The 25,283-nt window shown below is 41.8% G+C and overlaps 1 protein-coding gene across 2 annotated transcripts in view; it reads right to left on the bottom strand.

Moving 5' to 3' along the window:
• Positions 1-25,283, bottom strand: part of LOC106653236 — a 71,284-nt gene that overhangs the window by 30,668 nt on the left and 15,333 nt on the right. For both annotated transcript variants that reach the window (XM_014372610.2, XM_014372611.2), the window contains exons 3-4: positions 22,808-23,551; positions 20,278-20,961 (exon numbers count right to left, since the gene is read on the bottom strand). In XM_014372610.2, coding sequence (XP_014228096.1) covers positions 20,278-20,961; positions 22,808-23,551 — 1,428 coding nt within the window. The remainder of the gene's footprint in view (positions 1-20,277; positions 20,962-22,807; positions 23,552-25,283) is intronic.

Genomic DNA, 25,283 nt, shown 5'->3' with positions numbered 1-25,283 from the left:
TCATGATATTCGTGGAGTCTCTGCCCCACATATGCGTTATAATGTACACACAGACGACGACCGCAGTGCATATGGCTGCAGCACCTGTTATATAAACACGTAGGTGTTTCGAGGCCGCGACGAAGAAAACGTATCGCTCACTTCATCAAGAAAGAAAGAAAGAAAAAATTAGCGCGAAAAATCGACGGTCGACCATATGTGTATACGTATGCGATATAATGCACGCAGCGTCGCCTCGTCTATCGTTATGTGAAAAGGCTCAGGCAACGGTTTTAATAATACAATATATATATATGCACGTGCGTCACGCGCGTACACTTTTTGTCGAAGCGGAAAAAGGATGAGACGCGGCGAGTCCGCTTCGAGTATACGTATACACAAAGATACACGAACATATGCGAGCTCACCCGTACCGTGCTTTACAAAGAAAAGGCGCGAGAGTTTTTTTCTGCGCGTGAACCAAGTCCAACGAAATTCGAATTTTACCGTTTCTCGTGACACACACACACACACACATTTTCATATATACACATTGATCCAGCTTCACGAGGTCGAGGCTCGCGACGTAAATAAATAATAATTACGCGCAAGTCGAGCGATTTTTATACACGTCTTAATTAGAGATACATTAATGCCGGTGCGTGTAGGCAGTATATAGTTCGCAATTTTTACAAGCACGATCATGAATTCGAGCAAAAACTGACCACTCAGCACCACTAGCAACAACGCAGCAACAACGATAGAAACAAAAAACCACAACGGAGCTGTGCAATTGGAGCTTTTTCTTGTTATATCCATTAAAACGAGTCTCATAGTTTTGCTCCCTCATGAAGGAAGCTTTGTGATAGGGCTAAAAAAGTTTTACTCAAAAAAATCTCAGCAAACCCAAATTATAGATTTTTACACAGTTTAAGTGGTTTTTGGAATGAATGAGTAGGGATTTTAAAAGAAGAGCATCGAAAATTAGTTTTTTATTAGCATTTGTAAATAAAAGTAATAACGATAATTATTTTACGAGGAAGCTCTTTGCCGATATATTGGCAGTGTTTTTTTTCTATATCGATACGGGAGACGGTTTCAAAGTCAATAAAATAAATTCTTTAACATTTTTCATGGATCTATTCAACAATTTCATATATCGCGGTTAGTAATGTGAAAAGCATCATTAGACATATTTCGAGAGTGATTCTCAACGTAGGATCTAATTCCGCGCGGCACATCATTTCTAGATCGAATCAGTGATCAGTAATTGCAATAAATATCATAATAATATGAGCCGCGAGTATCGCGAATGAAGACATTAGTGATTCACGAGCGCGCCGAACAACTCGATCTCTTTCAAGGTACCCCCGTATATACGTGTGGTTCGAGGCGCACGATATTCTCTACGGAGCCAAAGCTCGAGGGATCCACGTAGCGGGCGGCAGCTGCCAGCGCACGGAACGGCTCCGTGCAGCATTCTCAATTATATGTATCGTGTGTACAAAACAATTGGAAATGATAATTGCAGTTCTCTCGAGGTAGCTGATTCTCTTCGAGACGTAAATCACGCGGACGGATCGGGAATCGGAAGTTAACTAGACTCGAAAATACATAAAAAATTTAATATGAAAATCGGACGTATACGGCGATATATCAAGAAAAAGTAATCAAGAAAAAACAACAAGCTCGACTAATGATTTTGGCTAATGATCGCAACGCGAGCTTGTGCTCATCAAAACAAGCAAAACAAACGATGCATCGCTCGTGTGTCGAGTCTGTCTCTCTCTCTCTTTCACTCTATCTGTGTGCCATATTTACCTGGGTGCACGGTAGTCGACGGCATTATACACACTCGCATACACATACACACACACGCGCGCACACCTGGCGACGAGATGGTAGCGGAGATCAGGTCAATGATCTGTATTATGTACCTACCACACATCCACACATCTATGTATGCGTTGTAATGTGTATACATTGCCGAGCTGAGCTTACGAACGCTGCAGACTCACCGCGTGTTGTGAGTGTACAGCGAGGTGCGCCAGGTAGAGTCGCGAAAGTACACAACACACATGTATACATATAAATATATATAATATATATACACACGAACAAAGAAATGCAACAGTGTGTATGTGTATAATAACATCCGAGTGTGAGTATACCATAAAATGCGTGGGCTTACTTTTCGTATCGAGCGACACGAATACCTCGGATGATTGGCTTAGGCTCCGCCAGCTATACACTAGCGTGCGTGCGGACACGAGGTAGTGGGTAATTTTTTTTTATGGTTGACTCTGTGCATCGTAAATATCGAGAGTTTGAAATTTAAAGTGTATATAGCGCGTTTATTATCGGCGCGAATTTTGAGAGAGATTAGAATCATGCAACGACACGATGAAGAGTTATCGATCGCTGTTTCTTAAAAATCGCCTATAACTTTCGATTTACCTGTGTCGTGTGCAAGCCACGAAAAACAAAATAAAAATCAGATTATTAGTTGGCTTGCGAGTCCACTTTTTCTTGAAACCTTGGAGTTAGTGAAAAAAATGATTTCAAATTTCCGAGCGCGTAGTTTAAAGCGTCGGAGGCTTGTAAAAATACCCCCCTAGAAAAAAGCTTGCTCTAGTTTTAAGCAAGATTACCGACTAGCTACTGTGGCGATCGATTAACTTGGTAAGTTATTCGGAGAATATGTTGCTGCTTCACTTCAAAGGTTTGACATATAGTCGATGCTCGAAGAAACTTTGGCGAGCATTTTCAATCTCCTCTGATTTGTATGTTTTTTGACTTATTCGTAAAGGCTTTGCAGCGCGAGAAAATTACAAACTAACGCTATGATATTTAATTAACTACAACGTAATGAAAGTTATTCGATAAACTTAAAACGTCACAAAATTAAATATTATAAAGCAGTATTAATGGATAATTATAGTGGTTTTGCTTACCCTTAATAGATAAGAGATACAGAAATTTTACGCCATAAAGTTTCCTTACCTATAAAAAAACAAAAATTGAAATTAATAGTAATTTTCTACATCATCTAGAACAGATAAATTTTATAAAGTCTAGTCAATTAATTGTGGATCTGTATTAATTGTTATTACTCATATTTTTAAATATTTTTTATGATAAAAAAATCCTTTTTAAAATTTGAATACATTTTTTAAGTTTCCTTTAAAACGCCCCCAGGTGAAAGGTTCTGAAGCAGATATATCGGAACCAAAGCAAGTTCTGCATATCTTCTTGAAGCATAGGCATAGTAATAGCTGCTACTGCAAAAATTTTCAACTCGAATACTTTGTCACAAGAACAAAACTTTTCCCTAAAATATTCTCGTGCATAATGGAGCCAGAAGGTCCGGCTAATCGCAGATTACGTTTCTCTTCATCAGAAAGCACGAGACAACTAATATCACGCAAACCATTACTATGCTACTGCAAACGTCTTTCTGTGTAGCTATTTAAATTCCGTACAATAAATAATTTTCCATTTGCTTTCAATATGAATTATTTAAATATATTGATCTGCATGACACTTGCATCAAATCGAAACGATCCTTGTAAAAAAAAGAAATATAATTTAGATTAGATCCAATCAAATGCAGATTAGAGTCTTCGAATAAATTCAAGGACTTTGAGGTCAAGTATGGAAGGTTATATTGTTCAAACGCATTACTATTCAAGGAAATCAGATATGCCTCACTGCCCTGTACGTCAGTACTAGTACGAGAATTTTTCTCTCTTTGTTTGTATTCATTTTGAAACTTTAAATTTTGCAAAGTTTTTTTAGTAAAATTTTGAGGCAGTCAGGGGTTGAGAATATTGTCCCTTCAATTGGCTCTGCTCTGCTCGAAAAGTTAAATTCAAAACTCTATCCAATTCATTTGTTCTCACAACAATAAAATACTCAGTTTTTATACAAGACCTTTTAGTTCCTGTTCGGTGGTCGGAAGAGGAAGGAAAACATGCAGCTCATGATATTTCTTCGTAAAATGAAAGAAATCATCAGCTCGTGTAGCCGTAGTGATACGAAACATAACGGCTTGGACGACGCGGACACACCTCTGCTCGATAACGCGCGGCGGCACGAACAGACGAGAGCGCTCGAGAACCATTGCTGAAGAAATTATCGTATACGTACTTACTATTACAGTTTAACAAACAATGAAAATTGTGCAATCTCTTTCGAGAGAGATTTTTTTGTCGTTCTACCTCGTACCGTTTATAAGCCTCGGCAAATGTGCAGATAGATTAATGCGACACACACGCGGGCTCATCGAGCTTTTGTTGTTTGTTCGCCTATACGAATATGTGTACGTTATGCTTACGTGTATCTCGTGCGCACGTGTTTGCAAGTATTTGAAATGTTTTTACAAACGAAATTATATTACATAGGATAAATTCAATTATATGCGGGGTGCACTCGAAATTACTTCCGCGTTCGAACGTTCGAGTTGAAAAGACAATAAACGGCAAATCGGAGAAATGCCGCAGCTTTCGGTTGCACCGTGGAGGGACGAGCAGTACTATTTACGTATAGAAAAAACCTTTCGACGAAACAAGATATTATTACAGCAGTTTTACATTTCAAACGTCCCATCTTGACAGAGGCAATATTGAAAAACTGGCATACAACGAAGCCAAAAGAGTTCGCGACTTATTGAACTTTTGCGATAAATTTTTTGATATAATATTTTCAATCGATCGATATCTATGATTAAAAAAGAGAAAAGGAATTCCTTCCTAAGACAATCGGGACAGTGAAAAAGGATATGGAAGGCGGCAGACTGTGTAATCCTTCGTCCCGAGTGCAGTTATTACGAGCATTTTAGAACAATACTGCTTGCAATGCCACATAATTTAACGATTTTCGCGAGAAATTTGCGTCTTAAAAATGTTTTCAAACACATAAAGTATAAAAAGTAAATTTTCTCACTTTTGTTTGCTTTACCTTAAAATTATCCCACTAGACCGCAATTTTTTTCGCGCCTTTAAGCTGGGAGTTCCCTTTTTTCATGTAACGTGTCTGAATAACGAAGTCTTGTAATTATCGCCGCTGTCTTTTCGAAAACGAAAGAGAATTGAAGCATTTTTTCTATCATGCATCAACTCGATCATCAACGCAGATTTGAGCGCAAAATATTTTTCCTACAATCTTATTATAACTTTGTCCTTACAGCACAAAAGCTCGTTTTTCCTCGTCAAGAGCGTGCAACAACAGTTGAAGAGAACACGAGAGGGAGCGAGAGAGATATATATTTCGAAGGATCTTTGCACGGTGATTCGGCAATAAAAGCGAGGCGCATTTAAAAAAAAAAAACATTTCACGGTTTATCTTTTTCCCAAGCTCTCCTCTTTCTCGCTGCGGCGGCGCGCAAAAAGCATAAGGTGGTCAGACGAGAGAGACCTGTGCGAAGGAAAAAGCGTAGATATGTACATGATCCCGGGCAATCTTTGAACGGAGACAATACGCTTCGATGGAATGAGGAATTTTTCGATTTTTCCGTGGACGATCGTGTTCACGCCGTTAAGCTCTCGCTAGTTTCATCGCGCATTTGGGTGAAATTATAATCACGGCGTATATAAATGAAGTTCGTATACGCGAGGATAAAATATCCCCGCGTTAAACGTCAAACGATCGAGATACAGTCCCGTCGTCGCGAGTCGCGCGTCGTCGTTGTTGGCGTATACGTACGTACGTTGCTCCGCGCGCTCCAAGGTAGGTACTAAAAGCGCCAAGGCTATTATATAAAGTCTACCACCGTGGCATTAATAATGGGAGACGAGATGTGTATATACCTATACACCACACCACGTACAGTGCAGACAGCGAACGAGAGACAGAGAGAAAGAAGATTCGCGCGAGGCGACTCGACCCGCAGCAAAAAAAGAAAACACCGAGTTGCGACGCGCTTGATTCGCCTTGCCGCACGAGTATGACACAAAGTATCTCTCTCGCGCAAAGTAGTGTAGTAGTAGTGATGGTGGTGGTATACTGTTTCAACGCGCACTAGACGCGAATTTCCGGTCGATCAATGTAATCGCAAGATAAAAGAGATGCGCTAGCAGTTGAATTTTTTTTTCGTTCTTTCATTATGAAGTGCACATAACACGCGCCACTTGATTTTCACGATGACAGTGAGGTTTTTTTGTTGGTTTCTACGAAGCGATAGAGGATTACAAAAAAAAAATTGTACAGTCTGCCAAGCACAATCGAAATTAACAGTCGACCGGTATAGACACACGTTAGATCGGATCAGAAGTATTAGCTTGAAAAAAAAGTACGTATCCGCAGCTCTACCGCAAAAGTATATATGGAATTGGATTCGTCGATCGTGTCCCGTATGCGGTATCATTTGTCCGATCGCAAATGTGAGATGGAAAAATCCTGGGCCTCCGTCGACGCGCGTCAATCTGCGGATAATCGAGCGTTTTTCGAAGTCGTGCATTCGTCGATGCCACAGAGAGAGAGAGAGAATTACCCCGATTTAAAAAAATTCAGGTCACCGTTTTCACTGAAAGATATTCCTTTATTTTTTACACGGATTTTATTTTCTATATACAGGAGTGTAAGTTTCTATTGTCACACGGTACGTTTGAAATGCAAATATTTCAAAGTCAAAAAAACTGGAACGCGAAAACTGAGACGCGGAGGAAATAAAAAAGAAAGTAATTTTCTACCGGGCTTACGCAGAGTCTCGAGAAGATAAAAGCTACTCGCTTTTATTTAAGTCCATAAGAGCGTAGATGCGAAAAAAAGCTCTTTTAGCGCATCGTTTATCTAATTTCTTTATTCGTTTTTAAATTCTTGTATGTGAGGATGTGCGGGAAAAAACTTGAAACGATGAGCATAATAATAATTCACATCTTCGCAATTGCAGCGCAGCAAGAAGATTTTTTATTACTGGCCTCTCAGACCTTCCCACCAACTTTCGTTTTTTCGCTTACATACTGCAATATGTACGAGAAGGAACCAAAAAGACTGGAGAATTAAGACGAACGAAATCATGATAAATGCGAAAAAAAAGACGTAATTCTCTTTTGCTGTTCTCGCGTGCATGCATCACGCGCGTATCGTGTATCGGTGTTGCGCATGTTTAAATTCGTTTATTAGCTATATCAACTCGACTTGACTCGACACAACGCTAATACGCCAGTCGGACATCAAACGTATTTTTTTCCCCGTTTCCTTCGTAATTACGTTTTAAACGCGTGTATATATGTATAGGATCTGCTGCGCGCGCTGGCCCAATGACCCGAAAATATATAATGACAAAATACAATTACGCGGTTGACGTGCTCCTTACGATTTCGATCTGCGTCATAATCTACGCTCACGCTTCGCTTGGAGATACATAGGTAGGGGGAGGGAAAAGGAAGAGAGAACCGAAATACGATTTTACATCGGTTAATACACACACAACGCGTAGGTATATACATAGCGTATGGGTGCGCTCCGTTGAAGCGGAAAAAGATCGAGGCGTTTTGTTTACAATTTGCAATTATATACGATTATAGGAATACACACAAATTTCGACTCCGAGGGCGTAAAAATGATTTTCTCGCCGAGCAAGTTGAATCGAGTCTGCGCTGCGAGTTAATTTCCCTATACTTCTATCACACACGCACGCACTCCGAGGGCAATTCTGCATAAAATCAGCTCGCTCCAATGTATCTCGCATTTCCGGTCAAAAACGTACTTTATAAATATTGCGTAATATCCTGCTCAGGGTGCGAGCAGCACTGCACGATGTGCACATTGTGTTTCATTATGTATTTCACGCGGCTCGGAAAAAGTATGACTTATTTTCCGTACACACATACGCATGGAAATCGAGTACACGTGCACCGGTGTACGTATATATATATACAGGTATGCAACGCGTATGTGTAATGGATACAACGTTAATTTCGCCAAAAGGACAATGAAGCGAACAAAGAGAGGAAGCTTAGGAGGCCCCCGCGCGCGCTACACTGTAACGTGTGCACGTACGTACACTCACACAAGCTGCAATATAAACTTCGCGTCCTACATTCTTCGGCGTTATGGGGAACTCGCGCGGAGCAGTGAATGCGCACCACCGCCGCTGAAGCCGCGATCGTGAACGTTTGTGTGCAGCAGCAGCAGCGAGGCAAAAGATGACCGCGAAGCAAGAGCGGGTATACGAGCCGCGACTTTCTGCGCGATACCGTTAAGCCGTGCCTCTCTTTCTGCTGCTGCTGCTGCTTCTTCGTCTTCTTCTTTCTGGCCAAGTGTGCTTGTGTGCCTGCTGTAGCGCTGCCTTTATAATGCAAGAGGAGCGCGCGCGCGGGTATACCTATATTAACCAGGCTCTGCTGTTGGAAGCGCATCGTGCTCGAAGCAGTGCACTTGCGTGCAGCGCGAACTACATCGTGTCTGTGCATCGCTTTATATCGTGCACGTTTACTTTTCGATACTTGTCGCACTGATGTTTCTGTTTTAGACCATTGACAGCTGTATGGTCGTGTTTTGTTGTCCAAGAGACAATTGCAGTCGTTAGGACAAAGTCGCGATGCTCTTTTTTTCCTTTTTGCTTCCGAATTCAATTATGGGCATAAATTTAAAAGGAGAGATATCGTATAGATACTGCTTCAATGACGTAGAATGAGATTTTTACATTATAATATATTTACACGTGTATTTTTTAATGACAATTTATGAGCCAAGTCTTACGTTCCCCTGTACTAAATGCACATTTAACTGGATCTCGAAGCTTTCTAATAAAGCCTTCAACCTTGTCAGATCGAATCAATTAAACAAATGAATTGGTCCAAATTTACCGATACTCAAACGCTCCGCGCGCGCGCAGATGCACGGAAAATTCAGCGCACCTGTCTAACGGCATTAAAATCATTGAATGCTGCGTGGCAGTATACATAAACCAGCATGATGTAGGCTGAATTAGCGATACAGGAATAGAACATCATTGAAACACGATCGCGGCACTTCGCGTCCCACCCCGTGCGGATTGTATAGGTTCGATCGTCGCTCTGAGATACATCTTTTTTTATTATATTCGCCAACTATAACGAGAAACTTTGCAATTTTGCGAGCTGCCATTATATACATGCGCGTCTCGGCAGAGAGAGAAATAAACTATATGCTATTCAGGTCGCGATGAGCGATTGACGCTCCGCGCGCGACGCGTTATATATTGAACGCGTCGTCGTCGTAGTGATCTTTCTAGGCCGCTAACGTTTGTTTCGAATATTTATGGAATTGCGTAGAGTAGAGTTGAGTGCAAGGATTAGCCCGGAGAGCTCCGAATAACGAGTCTCTCTCTCTCTCTCTTACCCACTCACACACACTCGATCGTGCCGTGTGTATAAAAAAATATAATGCACATAAACGTTGCATACTCATCCAATGATGCATGTTTCGGTATATATGTTGATGTATTGCGGATCTTCGTGCCGCGATAAGAGCACTCGCTTATTTTTAGCCGCTATATTATACCGGTCGTTTTATGATATATATACTCGAGAGCTTTGGATTTTTGTAAAACAAAATGTCGATGTATAATATATGAAAATAATGCTCCGCGCGGTGGTATACACTAATTCCGATAAGCACGTTCCGCTTCTAGCCAAAGTGCAATTTGCTAGAAACAAAAAAATGCGCAAAATCTAAAATGCAATATATAGCCATTTCGTTTCGAGAGTTTTCTGCTTTATATTAACGAGCCATCGGTAAAAATAGCAATCTTCGATAAATAAAAGACGTTTGCATTGTGCTATAGACCATATTATTTATCGCGTGAAAAAAATGTCAACATTTACAATATCTGTAAAGAACTTGTACGTATAGCTACGTACATATAAAGAAACATCGCGAATGTCATTGCATCGTACGGAACGAAGCTTTGAAATAGCTTGCCCCTCCCCCGTCGAGAAGCGCGCGGGCGAATGCGCGAAACTCGCAAACTTTTTGCACTACGATGAAATTCTGCTCTCGGGTATAAAGTACATAATGATAATAGTAATAATAATGCAAAGTTCAGGAAGAGACACCGCCAAGGATAGGTAGGCAGTATGTGGCAAGTCGAAAACTGCATACTATACATATACGGAAAAGGCGTTGTCAAATTAATTAGTATATACCTACAAATGGCGTTTTATTATATGGAAAGCTGCAGAAGCCGTGTTGTGTGCAGGCCCCGAGTCAACGTAAAATAGTTGCAACATCGCGGTACTACAGCACACACATCGTATACATTTTCACACCGTTCGCGTTCGCGCGCGCGCGCGCTCGATTGTATAATTCCGCGAGCTATATATTAATATAAAAAACGCGATACAAGCCGCATTTACGCGGACGCGCGTGTGATATTATTCGCGTTTAATGTATGGAAATGCAGCAGTGGCAGCGAGCCGAAATTCCAGAAAATGTGGCACATACATAATTCTAAACCGCTACGCGATACCGTCGTTCATATTAGCTACTTATTACGATACGCGCGCAGCACGTCCCGCATTACGTGACAGCAGCACGAGTAGTAAACTTCATTATGAGTTATATTAATGAAAATCCCATGGTTTTCGTGGATATATGTGTGTGTGTGTGTGTGTGTGTGTGTGTGTGCACGATTGTACACGACTGCGGTGCATGCGTTACAGAGAAATAATTGAGCAGAAACGGAATTAAAACGTATATACCAAGGCTAATGCGCGATGACAGCTCGATACGTCGTTGTTATTGTTGTTATGGCTCTCTATGAGGTACATTAGAGTACATTAAAGTTCCTGAAACCCAACCCGTATATAGAATGAGCTTCACGAGGAAGCTCAATTACCATGATTTTACGAGAGAACTCGAAAATATCTGCGCGTATATCGAGAGATAGCAGTACAGTAGAATCCCCATTTAACTGTGCCTGTCTGCACTGCACTCGATATCTATACTAAATTGAAACTTTTATATTACGCGTACACACACTCGGCTCGCTTTTACGTATATATATAATATAAATAGTGCGAAACGTGCGCGTTTTCCGCGTGTATACGCCCGTACACGCGCTATATTTAAATATGTATAATCTGTCGCAGGCGCGACTACTCGTTTCGCATTGCTTATTATCATTATTACACGTATGTATGCAGGCTGGCTCGCGCGCGCGTGCACACACGTGCTTGACCGAATGCAAAAATCGGCAGCTACTATAATACTATAATACCAATACAAAAGCTCTTTGTGCGCTCGCTTAAATCAGCGCGTCTTAATTGGATTGTAATGTATGCGTGTTTATTTAAGGATAAAAACCGGTAAGGAATTATAGCCGCGTATATTGCAGATCTGCGTATACGAGGCAGCATCGACGAGTTTAGCGATGTAAGTGCCGCATGTTGGATGCGCACTATTAGTCTCGAATGATTTTGATGTGTAACGTCTTATGGCTCGTTAGGTAGGCTAGTGAATCCGTGAAAAACGAGCGAGCGCGATAATCGTAGGTTTTTAGTCTCAGTAGCGTCTGTTTGCTTCTCGCGCCGTGATTGGACTACGCTAGGCAGTGTCGAGTGACTGCTTGCGCGCTTCTTCTGTGACACGCACAGCACGGGCGAGCAGTACTCGGCAGTCAGCGCTCATGTCTATGAAACGTACAATGTAGCGTTGTGTATCTCTGCGTCTCTGTCTCTCGCTCGCACATTGCGTTTTCATGCGTGTGGATCGGTCAAATAATAACTCGAGTTATTTTATTGTATAGCTTCGCGCACATGTATACAATCGTGAATCATAAATCGTAGTGCTCTGGTAGACTAATCTTTATAAATTTACGTAAATATAACTACAAATTTTTTTTCGATTGAATCACTTGAGTTGCTTGCTATCCAATTTAATTTTTACATGTACATAAAGACGTTACACATCTTACAGTTGTTCTAATACAGATGATTTTCAGAATTGTTCATTTAGAATTGTGAATTGAATTTTTGTAATTGATTTTTATGTTATATCTTCCTTTTTTCAAACTTTTTTATATCTTCGTTTTAGGATCTTCAAATTCTCAAGATTCGTACCCAGCTGGTAACTCAAACTCTTCTCTGGATGCTTTTGTTAATTTTCAAAATAGTTATACTGGTAATTCCACTGCTGCTTCATCTACTGATTATAATCCACATTCTCCAAATCCACCAAGCCAAAGCAGTGCATCTTCTCACCACGGTAACTCAATCATTTTCTTATTTGTAACTTTATTAATATAATTAATTTACCACAATTTGATGCTATAGTTTATATCCTTTTAGAACAATTGATAGTTATATTATTGTATTGGTGATTAAAAAAAACATTCGATAGCATATAATTTCAAAAACTTCTCAGCTTTGATTTTCATCTGATACAATAAAACCATTTCACGTAAATTATACAGTGCTGCACCGACGCAGTATTATTAGGCAAAATCGCCAAATTCCTAACTAGATCGATCGAAAAAGTGAAATCATTGATGTTTATAACATAATAAAAACAATGTAGTTTGCGAATCGGTCCTTACTTCTCATATTTATCGAGAAATATCTCGAGAAATCACCAAATTGTCTTCTAGAAAAAGCTGCTTCGATGTAACGTTGCCTCCTCTTCAGATATAGACTATTTAAAAAAAATCTTAAAAATCGAATTTTTGAGATATTTGAATTTGAAATTATTTATCATGTTTATTCGGGAAAATGGAAAATTTTTGAAAATCTAATTATGTAAACGGAAAACTGAGTTACTTTTCCATCTAATGTTATAGTACATGCTAAAAAGGTCCCAAAAAATTTTTTAGACCCCCTCCCCCCTCCTACCCACCACTTCCGGTATAAACGTCCATTTTCGATCTATATTTTTTAATTGCTTTTTTTTTTTTAGTGTTATCATATTTGTTCTAAAATAAACTGGTTTTTTGTGAATAAAAGTAATACTTTTTTTAAGGAAGAGCTTTTAACCTTTGATTTAAGATAAAAAGTGAAAAGTTCTGTGACGCTCGGAATTAGACGGTGTGTCCATCGGCCCTATGTGTCCCGGTCCCACCGGTCCTACCACTAGCTCAGTGTTTCTCTTCTCTCTTCCTCCTTGACATCCTCGTCGATGTACAGCCTCTGCTTGACGGATGTAGGCCTGCGTCTCCGTCGCGCATCTCCAGAGTGTGTGTGTGTTTTTTTGAAAGTTGATCAAATTTTCGCTTTTACAATCGTTTATAATATATTCTAAATACTCCATTGTATCTTTAATTACAGCTGCGTTAGACTATTTTTAGTACTCGAGTAATTGCAACGAGATTCCAAAGTAAAAAAAAGAAGAAAAAAACAAATATACACACGCGCATGTGTCACCACGTATCTGGCCCTGATCGATAGTGATCGATGTTTCATACTCAGTGAATCGTTGGGATACATTAAACGTTATGCTGCAAATACGCCCGCGTCGGTCTTTATTGATTTTTCGTAAGCCAGCTCGTAGGTATATGGCACATGTTTTTTTTTTTTTTTTTTTTTTTTTTTTTTNAGTTTGTAGTCAAAGTGTAAGCCAAGAAATTTGAGGCTTTCGCTGGATTTTATGGTGCAGTTTTCTATTTGGATTTCAGAAGAGCCTGGTGGAATGTTTTTTAAGTTGAAATGAACAAAGACAGTTTTTGATTCTGCAAGGTCGAGACCTATGTCAAGTAAATTATTTTTTAGCTTAATTATGGCTTTCTGTAGTATGCTCTTTCCTCTAGATGTATCAGCACATTTGGTGTATACACAAAGATCGTCAGCAAACTGGGAAATGGAAATACTTTTTTGGAGGCAAAGAGAAATATCGGAAACGTAGATTATATATAGCAATGGGCTTAATACTCCTCCTTGAGGCACGCCCTTGTATACTAGTCTGAATGTATTTTCAGGTAAAGAGGTTGTGAATATTTTGCGTTTATGTGTCAAGAAGTGAATAAACTTAATTGTTGCGGATGAGCAACCTATTTTTGATAATTTTTGTAAGAGAATATCAATGTTTATATTGTCAAAAGCTCCCATCACGTCGAGCGATGCTGCGAGAACGTCTTTTTTTTCTAAGAAAGCTTCTTGGATTTTTAAAGCTAGATTTAGCATATTATCGGTCGTGGATTTTCCTTTTCGAAATCCGTATTGATTTTCTGGGAGAATGTTTTTGTGCTCGACCCACCATTGTAGTCTGTTTTTTAATATTGTTTCAAACAATTTACATAGGCAAGACGTGAGTGCTATGGGTCTGACATTTTTGCCGTCTGACTTTGGAATGAAATGTAAAAAAGAGTGTTTCCAAGATGTAGGGAAGTCGCCTTCTGTGAACATCGAATTAAAAATGTCTGTGCAAATTAATTTGTATTTTGTAGGAAGATTAGTTAGAATTTCAAAGTCGATGCCATCCATCCCTGGGGATGAGCTTGTTTTTTTAAGATCGAGGGCTAAATTGAATTCGGCAAAACTGAAAGGGGTGTCAAAAAATGGATTTGGTTGGCTGTCGGGAATTGCATTGGGATCCGTTTCTGCCGAAGGAGGGCTGATTTTGTCCAGTGCAATCTCAGTATATTTTTCTTTTTCTTTATTGTTATTTGGATTTGAAGGTGCTGTTTTGATCCAGCGATTTTTGAAAATTTTGCATTTTTCCCATACGTATTTAGAATTTGAATGAAAATCTAGGCTCTCCGCAAATCTTATGAAACACTCTTTTTTCTTTTTTTTGAAATTTTTTTTAATTTGGGCACATGTTTTTTTGTAATTAATCAAATCATCGAGATCCAAGGTAGATTCCCACTTTTTGAAAGCGGCGCGGCGAAGGCGTTTTAGCTTGGCGCACTCATCATCCCACCATGGTACTGGGTTACTTTTTTTGAAATTGCTTGGTATTCTTTGAAAGCCTGGCGTACTATCTTTGACGGACTGTGTAATTATTTCCATAAATTCATGATACTGTTCACTAGGAGATTTTTGTGTATATTGGGGAGAAAAAAATGTTTGGAATTTGGATTCTAACTGTATTCGAAACTCATGCCAATCAGTTCTGCGAGATTTGATTTTAAATGTTTTTTTTGTATAAAAGAATTTTTCAGCATCGATGTGGATATAAATCGGGTAGTGGTCTGATCCCCAGGTCTCATCACACACCTCAACGTGAACTTTGTCTGATATATTTGAGCTGGATATTACAAGGTCAATATTTGATTTAGTGTTTCTATGTATATCTATATATGTGTGAGTATTGTCATTGTGTATGAAAAGTTCACGTGCTTCGATAGCGTTTAATAATCGCGTGCCGTTAAGATCATCGTATCTACAATTCCAAGCTATATTGTGAGCGTTTAGGTCGCCTAGAAAAAGCGTATGTCTATTTTTTTGGATATTATTTAGTGCAGTGTCCCAATCAGGTTGAGAAAGTAAAATGCCCGGGGTTCTGTAAATAGCAATTATGTCGAGAGGAGGGGTAACACTGTCAATGGAAATGCCTAGAAGTTCAACTGATCTATTTGGAGACTTTGTGCTTAGCAATTTTAATGACAAACAGTTTTTAAGTAGGAAGATTATACCACCTGCTTTGTTGTGCTTTCTGTCTTTTCTTATGACGAAGTAGCCGGGATAAGTTATTTTGTGGTTTTCGTTAAGCCATGATTCCACGCATATGAAGATGTCCGGCTTGTCGTCTCTTAGAAGTTGCTCAAGCTCACATTTTCGTTGCGTAAAGCTCCTTGCGTTCCAGTAGATAATCTTCAGTTTTGTGAGCTTCGTTTTGATAGTCGCCATTGAAATTAGTTGTTACTGCGCGTTGACTCATCAGAGTCATCGTCAGAAGACGAAATGGAGGAGTTATTCAAACGTTTGAGAATTCTGTTGATTCGAGATCGAAGATTTCTGTCGCTTATGTTTTCGTGAACGTCTTGAAGCATCAGTACGAGATTTTGCGGATTAGAAGAGTAATTTTGAGCTATTTCGCTTATATTAGATTTACCAAAGCAGTCATTTAGAAAGTTGGAGAGTTCTTCAATGTTTATGGGATATTTTTCTAAGTTTGAATTCAAATATTTTTCAGCTGGCTGTAATTGCTCTCTTAGATTTGGCTTTTCTTTTTTGGACTCGATTTTTTTGAATTTTTTAATATTTGTGATTTTTAGCTCGCCTTTATTTGTTTTTTTACCTGAATTTGCACTATGTTCAGAGGACACCGTGTCGAGTCTGGTTCGTTTTTCTCCTTTAGAAGGGAGGGCTATTTCAGTTTCCATTGGGTCGCTCGTAGAGATGTTTTCATCAGGTATTGCAGCGTGGTTAGCGTGTATTTCGTCTGTTTCAAGCAGATGTTCTGGAGTGTATTTGTTCACGTTATCTTGCAGGTTTGACTGTGAGCTTTGACTGCTGATCTGGCTTGGAATTTGAGAGAGAGGACCTAGTGTGTGTGTAGCAGACGGACAATGTTTGGCAATGTGTCCTTCGGCTTTGCATGCGAAGCATCTTATTGATGTATTTATACTTGGGTATACATAGTATGAGATCTCGTCGTGTTCGATTTTGATGAATTCGGGTATTTTTGAAGCATCTTTTGGATCAATGTAGGTTTGCCTTCTTGAACTAAGGACATGACCATATCCTTCTTTATTGATGGCTGCTTTCAAGGTGACAATAGGAGTAATACACTTGATGTTCAGATTTTCTAGGGCGTTTTGTAGTATGTAGTGAGGAATTGGAGGAGCGACATTTGAAATAATGACTTTTTGGAGTTTTGCTACTAGCGGCCGAACGGGAACTTTAATATTGTTTATCACGATGTGCTCGAATTTGTCTGTGACTTCGTCCACCAATTGTTTACTGGATAGGTATAGGCAAACTCTGTTATTCGAAATTCGAGAGGAGTACAGAACATTTTTTGGATCAACGATATCTCCTATTGCACAGGTATACTCAGTAAGCGAAATTCCGTCGGCACATTCAACGATAATTCCTTGGTTTCTTTTAGGGTACGAATCACTTTTTGCGACTTGAGAATATTTCACATTACTTTGGTTCGACACTGATGGTTGGTCACTTTCACTAACTGACACTGGAACTGTTGAACTAGTACTGATTTGAACATTTTCGTTAATTGTGTTTGGTGAAAATGGACTTTTGGTAAGAAAAGCCATTTTCTTTATTGCTTTTGCCCGTAGCAAAGCAAAGAAGACTTGTTTTTAGGTTAAATATTTATGTAGGAACTCGTATAACTCGGGCTTATAAGCCCGAGCTGAGAGTACGCGCCTTATCGGCTATTATTCGCGGAGCGTTTATAAACACGTGTTATCACTGAGACGGCTCACGAGCGAATCCTTATATATGGCACATGTATAAGCCGGAGCGCGCCACGATGAAAGCCTTCGTCTATATATCGGCGAGCCATAGAATAGCTGACATTACATTAATCGTAATTTCATAAATGCCGCCGCCGCGATTATTATCGAATAATTTTTAATGCTCACTGCGCGTCGCCGCTCGACGAAATCTATCCGCGCGCGGCCGATTATCACAACCGCTATATTTGTACGTTTATATATCCACTCCAATTTACAGAGCCTTTTTATATCTCGTAAAACAAATTGTGCATATGCCTGTGTGTCTATAATATAATACATATATGCGAGTATACTTTGCGCGGGGTGGACGGTAATTTAGTGCACATAATGGGTATGTGTACTCGTTGCTACACATTGTGTACGTTGCGCGATATCAAAAGTGGCCAATCAATACTCGTCGATCGGTTTATATAGTTATTCAGTCGTGCTGCTGCTGCTGCTACTCGCAAGCCTTATTCCTGTTCATTTTATATATAGACGCGATGAAAACGAAGAAAAAGAGAAGAGCTCGGACGTCTCTTTGAATTCTCCTTCTGCCCCTTTCTTCGCGTATATCCGGCGCGAGGAGCTAACTCGCCGCAGCACCGACTTCCGCTGCCGTTGCTGCTGCTGCTGCTGCTGCCGTTGGCCGGCTACCATAAGCGAGGGCTCATTTTTCCTACCTGCGCAACAGCGAGGATAGCGGCGGCGGCGACGGCGCGACGATGTCGATTCACGAGGCGCGCGGACTCTAATGATAGGCGCACGAATACGAGACGCAGGAGCGAGAAAAGAACAACGGGCCAAATGTGCGCAATAGATATTTTATGAGAAATACATGTTATAATTTTTACACTGCCGCATTATAGAGAGAGATGTATCAACGGAGTTGGAATATATAAGATGCACGATTGGCAAGTGTGCAGCAGCAGCCGTTGAGAAAAATGAAGAAAGAAAAAAATAGAGAGGCACTTTGAGGCCTCGTTCTGTATCGAAAACGAAGGCAGCGTATATCGTACGCGAACAACGGCGCGCTCGGTGTGCATAGAAGTGCGAGCTAGCTGCAGATCTCCGCGAAAAATACGATGAAAATTCATAAATAAATCTCGGGCGCGAGCGCGATAAAAAGCCTCGCGGGCGCGGAAGGCAAGAGAGCGAAAGAGATGCAGCAAACACACACACACATGCTATATACATGAGATACAGTATATAGAAACGCGTCTCGAATCAAATCTTAATGGCCTTTAACACCAACGCGCGCGCGAGGAAGTGCAGCACAGATCTACTGCAGGTATATATACTGCAGTAACGAAGGTTGGGCGCGCGCGCACGTGCGGCCCACGTACGTGTACGCTGCGGATGAATCCTTTCATTGTTGTGTGTGCCTCGACTCTCGCTCGTTGTGCAGGCAACTTTTGCGCGCGCGCGCGCGATGAGTGAAACATTTATCGGGAAAAACGGCTCTTACGATGCAGACGCGCAAACGAGCTCTGTCTCGCGTTGCACGACTCGTGCATTCAATGTTATTATTACTTTCGTACTATGGATGAGCGCGAAAGCTGCTGCTCTCGATATACCGAGTTGCGAAAAGCGCGCTGTACGCAATTGACTAAATGTAAAATTAATACCGCATCCGCAGCAGCCCCCCCTCCAGAAGAGATTTCGAATAGATCGAATCGGCTATTGTACCTGCGTCGATAGAATCGTCGTTAAATTGCCGCGCGCTCAATACGATACAATCTCGGTACTTGTGTATACTGTATACGCCCGGACGGTCGAAGCCAATAAAAAAAAAGGGGGTAAAAAGTTATAATAAAAGGCACAGCGAGATATTGACTTATCCGACTATTATCGATCGCTCGGTTTTCAACCACACAGAGTTGGCCTCTACATACAAGCCTGTACGTAGGAGCTCTTGGCAATTATTATTTCATTCAGCTGCCGTATACTTACAGATAGAGCTCTAGCTCATTGTTTGGCATATATTATGACACAAAAAGATAAAACAAAAATCTATCGAGCAACGTTATTATCGCACATATAGTATTATACAAAGGCGGCGCGCAACTCCGAGCGCGAAAATTAATTCTCGTATAGTAGGCACTCAACGCACGCATTACGCGTGGTATAATATGTGTAAGAATCTTTGTTTATTATTTCGGCTTGCACCCGCGCTCTGTGAGACAATTCCTACTGTGAGCTGCACTCGCGCAGCGGGCGGGGAGGCACGCAGAGGCTAAAAAAATCAAGATGCTACTCGGTAGCATATAATTCGTTCTCAGGCGCGTACGCGCATTTCGTTGTTTAGATTGTATAATAATGCGTGCGTACGTGCGCACGGCCATATATGTGCGTACAGCAAACGAACAACGAAACTTTGCTCGTTCGAATGTACACACTGCAGAGAGTAGAGAGTATGCACCGCGTGCCAAGTTTTAAAACCAGTTGCACACATCTATGTACGAGCTCGTTAGTATATCGCTGCGATGCATCGATTAAATGATTCTACGCGCGCGCTCGTCTATACATAAACGATCTGTGCGCTGCTGCGGATGCGCTGATAAAATCAGCTGCTGCCTGTGTGTGTACATCGACTCGGGAGAATCTGGCATTTTCGATATTGCTTTAAATGCGCCACTAATGAATGAAAATGATCGTTATAGGCAAGCGTTGTGGAGAACATATAATAGCGCAAAGTTCGGAGTCGTCGAATTGGATTAAAAAAAATCCTCGGTTATATTAATCTTAACGGGAAGTCTTGTCGAAAGATTTTACAGAGCTAACCGCAACGCCCAGTCTGCATATTATAATACGTTATACTATATGAAACAGTTACGGCTGAGTCATTAAAAAAATGTGACCAACGCCGCGCGGACAAGAACTAAGGGTAATTTACCGGAGCGAGAAAAACCCGGCGCATGCGGATAGTATGTAACGTCAAGAAGAAGAAGAAGTTATTGAAACGGATGTTGTATACCAACCTTCTCGTGGAGCCCATCCTGTGAGGCGAGCCGGCCTGCTGTTGCTGTTGCTGCTGGTCGCGCTGCGGATTTTGCTGCTGCTGACTCTGGTGCTGCGGACTAACTTGAGCACTAGACACTGAACTACGACTGCCACTGCTTATGGTCGTCGTGCCAGCCGAGCTGGCACAAGTGCTCGTCGACTCGGCCAGACTCACTCTCGTTTGCGTACCATTATTATTACTACTACTACTAGCACTAGCACCAGTACTCGCTTGACACCTTGCGGAAGCTGCCGCCGCCGCGGCTACGGCATTACTTCTTCGACCTCTTCGGGGACTACTGCTGGCCCCGATAACCGCGGAGACGGCGTTGATCGCCTGTGACGTTGCTGCCAGCGTCGTCGTCGAGGAGGTATCGATCGTCGGGCTCGACAGTACGCTCTCCATGCTGCGATTCGGAGCGGGGGCGCTCGACGGCCTCAGCAGTCCACCGGTCGTGTCGTTGGTCTGCGCGGCCAGGATTTCCGGAGCTATCAGAGCTATGTCGGGTAGCGAATTTGGCCCGTTGCTGTCGATGGCGTTGGCGGCTGCGTTGCCGTTGTTGCTGCTGTTGTTGTTGGCCGCCGAGCCCGTTCCCGGTATTCGCAGCTGACGAAGACGCCGCATCGAGGCCCGCAACCATGGCAGTGTACCGCCGCCGCTGCTGTAAAACGAAAGAGATAGTACAGCGTTGCGGACTCGTTGACGTTGCAGAAGATAATAATGAATAAAATCGGCGTAAAACATTCCCTCTCTCTCTCTCTCTCTCCGCGTATGTGTGTTTATACCGCGAACGAATAATGCGACGAGAAGCGAACTGCAAGCTATATTATGAGCTAATAGAGCAATGACGGACAAAAAAGTACTGGCGTTTGCGTAAAACAAATTATGCAGGTAAAAAATACTCATGTGTGTGTGAGTGTGTGTTCTTACGTATTACATACGAAAACTAGGTCGAATGGACCTGCATTCGACTTAATTGTTTTCTGTGCGCGGTGTACATGCATTCGCGTACACGGAATTGCTGTTGATAGTAATTTTACTAAATAACGAGCTATTGTATAGATAATTCGAACGGTATTTATGGTCATTTATTGTGTTTTCTTCGTCGTGCAGTGACGGAAGATAACGGAGTACCGATGCTCGCCGAACGGTGACAGTTTTTTTTAATGAAATATAAATTTTAATAAATTTATTTATTAGTAGAATATTTTTCAAACTTATCGGAAGTATTTGGAATTTTTCCCTACGAGTCAATATTACAAATACAATAATTTATATTTTGTATGCAATTCGATAACTACAGTTTGGAGATCATGAAAAACTTGTATTTAGAATATTACTATAAACACAAGTGCAAAACACATGCTTTTTTTATCCGCGGAATTAGGCCATTTATATTTTAATACACACGACTGTCTCAATAACAAATGAAAATTATTCTTGGCTTTGAATTGAAAAAATAACAAAATGATTGAATAAAAATTCCAATTCTAAAAAAAGATCAGAGCCGCGTCAGTCGTCGACAGTAAAGTGCACATCGTTCGTTGCATCGAGCGCGCGACGAGGTTAACAAACTCCCGGCATATTGAACATGCACTTTACACTCGCACGAGCAGCAGTAGCAGCGGCGGCACCAGTAGCAGCAGGCAGCAGCACAATTTCGTAGAAAAATCGGCGTTTATTCGTCGCGAGTGCAATAAGGTAATCGCCGCGGAGAGTTGATTCCGAGAGCCACTACGGACATCGCGCACGTCTATCTTGGCACAGTTGCATCCTTAGAATTTTGCCGATTTTACCCCGGAGGTCAACGCACGCTTGCTCCGAGTGCAATTGTTGGTTGCTGCTTTTTTCCGCTCTCGAAATTTGCTCGACGCACGAGTGGAATTTAACGAAAAGCAATAGTAACCCCGGAATTTCGTGCGCTCGTTTTTCTCATATTTTTTCTTATTCCACAATCTTCGTTCGTTTGCCGTGTACAGACACACACGCACGCACACGCAGACATTTTGCACATGTGTATAGTACATTATTATTATATTATATATATTCGCGCGCGCGTTGCTCGTTATCGATTTTGCGCGCGGCCGCGATCGTTGTTGCGTGTGCGTCAATACCGTTATTTATCCATCGGGCGCACAGAACCAAGATTCGCGTATCACTGCACCAGTAGCAATGCACGGGAGCAGCGGCGTTTGCGAGGGATTGAACATTTTATAATAGCAGAGCACCCGCGCGCGATATTACAAATGCAGTGTACCGTTCTCACGGGGGCCTCGCAATGCGCGATCGCTGCCGCTATACAGCAGTAGTGTGCACTGCAGCGCGCCGGTTCGTTCACCTCTCGCCGCCGCTCTAACTCTTTAAATATATCATTCACGTATATATATAGTATAAACACACACACACACACACACTCAGAGACACGAGCTCGCAGCACAAATTGTAGAACGAATGCACAAGTGCACACAATTTTCGTTGTGTGGTAGTAGCAGAGCAGAGGCACGGACCTTTCATTGCGATTATGCAGCCTAATGGCCTCGGGATCCTGGCTCGAGGTAAAATCTAGCACAGCACTACTGTTGTTGTCGTCGTTGGCGTTGTTGTTGCTGCTGCTGCGACGACGTTGATGACGATTGTGATGATGATTGTTGTTGTTGTGAACGAGGGTACCGGCACTGGCAACGAGGCGGCTGCGATTCGTCGTCGCCGTCGTCACACGGCTCGGATCCGCCGATTTGGCCTGCACCGACGACGCGGCGATGGACATCGCGACACTGCCGCCACTGTTACTGCTGCTATTGCTGCCGTCGGAGGAGCGACCGGTCGGCGGCTGCGGCGGCGGCGGCGTTGTTCCACCGCTACTACGACTGCTGCAGCTGCTCTCGCGCATGCGCTTCGAGGTGGGGGCTCGCGGCGAGGCGCGATGCAGCCCGTACGACGACGACGACGACGAGTCCTCCTCCTGCCGCGTCGTCACTCCTGATCCTTCGAGCGCTTCCTCCTTTGCGCCTTTTACTTGCACCAGTTTTTCTTCCTCCTCGTCGACTCGTTGCTGCCGGTGCTGCCGCTCCTCGTCGTCTTGGCTCCGTTGGTGGATACCGATATTACCGATATTACCGATATCGTTGCCGGCGTTGCACTCGCAGTCGACCTCCTCGACCCAGGACCAGTCGACTTCCGAGCACGAGGAGTACGACGAGTCCGAGCTGGCCGTGCAAGCAGCGCTCGACGACGATCCGCTCGGATTAGATCTGTAAAAATACAACGGACAAGTTTCGCTCGTTATAATTCCATTCATTGTCCAGTAACAAAATATAATAATGCGTGTCATGAAAGGCGAAGAAAAAATGTAAACAATCGAATTTCATTCACGCAATCGACGGATTATGCTGATTAAGGATTCGTATGTGCACCGCGCAGGAAGTGCTTTTTACGCGTTTCTCGCGTAACCTTCCATTCCCCCGCATGGATAATGGCAAAAAATGATAATTCGAAACGTGTATTACGCTCGTATACGGTTTTTATTTCATTTACAAAATATCCAGATCTTGCGCCTCGATATCGGTATTGTAATAATGCCACAACAATAGTCGCGAGCGCGGCATCATTTTTCGCTCGTCGCGTGCTAAAAATGCCCCGAAGAATAGAATCGTCCGGATAATGTTAACGTCGTGTGTCGTAATCGACGACGACGAGGACTATTTGTTTCATAAATTATGAAATTCACCTCGGCGCACGCGAAGACAATACAGTCGTCGGATAAAATTGTTATTTTTGCATTATTACAAATAACGCACATATAGCTCGCTCGCATGTAACGTAAAGGTCGTCGACACCGATTCGACTTGTATATGTATCTTTCTTCCTACCTTCTTGTAGAACTATGCAAAAAAAAGTAGGAAAAATTATAATAATCACTCAAAGGGTGTAGGACGTAAAAATCATGCTAGCAAGACCTAACCGTACATACGGCAGATAGGATTAGCAACGCGCGCGTACATTTTTACCGGTGCAATGTGAAAATTTAGATAGTCATCGCGCTCGCAACGGAGCTCTTCGGTGTGCAGTCCGCGTTGCGTTTCGTAAAAATAAAAGGAACTCAGACAGGCGTAATCCGCGGCGAGTGTGTGTGTGTGTACTTTACCGAATAGTAACTTTTTCTCCTCGTTTTCCCGCATTATATGCCGCATATACGGTCGAGAGTTACGCGCGCTTGGATATATGTATATATCTGTTTTCAGTGAGAGTTTTCCGACTAGCCAAAGTCTGCGCTATTTGGATGCGCTTATAGTCAACTCCAAGACACACGCTTACATGTAATAATCATGCGGATGTATCATAATTTATAATATATAAATATTGCAGTATAGAGTACGTATATGCGTATTACTCGGAAAAGGTGTACTGCATAATTACTCGCGCTTCGGTGTATAGGAAGTGAAGAATGTACATACGCGCGTTTGTGTAGTACGGATATACGAGCTCGTTTCTCTTTGTTTCACACCGTCGGTGGTGCCATCGGTGAAAGTGCGCCGCATCGTTATTTATTTACTTTTTTTATTATTGCACTCGATGTAATTAAATGACAATTGATGCTGGAAAATTGTGTAACTCTATTTTTTTGGAAAATTACTTGTAGTAATACATTTCCGTTATCGGCCAATTTTTTTTTTTTACGCGCGTGGGTGTTTCGTTAGTAAATATTGTCTCGAGAGATACGCATGCAGCGCGTTAAATATAAATACAACGCGGCGCCCGCTCGAGACGCGCGATAATTTTAATTTCATTACCATCGGGCGTTGCAATTTTAGTCCGTTTGCAAAATTGAGAAAATTTTCGGGGGTCAAAGCTATCGAGACGATCCGCACGCTGTATATTTTTAAATCGCACGCACGCACACGCTTTTGATTCCGGTATTTTGGATAAAAACAAATAAATCATATCAACGATCGCGCGATATTCTTGCGAGTATCCGAGTGTGCA

This window comes from Trichogramma pretiosum, unplaced genomic scaffold, assembly GCF_000599845.2.
Source record: "Trichogramma pretiosum strain Unisexual culture from Peru unplaced genomic scaffold, Tpre_2.0 scaffold30, whole genome shotgun sequence".
Taxonomy (NCBI): Eukaryota; Metazoa; Arthropoda; class Insecta; order Hymenoptera; family Trichogrammatidae; genus Trichogramma; species Trichogramma pretiosum.
Note: the sequence above shows the minus strand (reverse complement) of the source record. Positions and strands in the feature narration are given on the sequence as shown.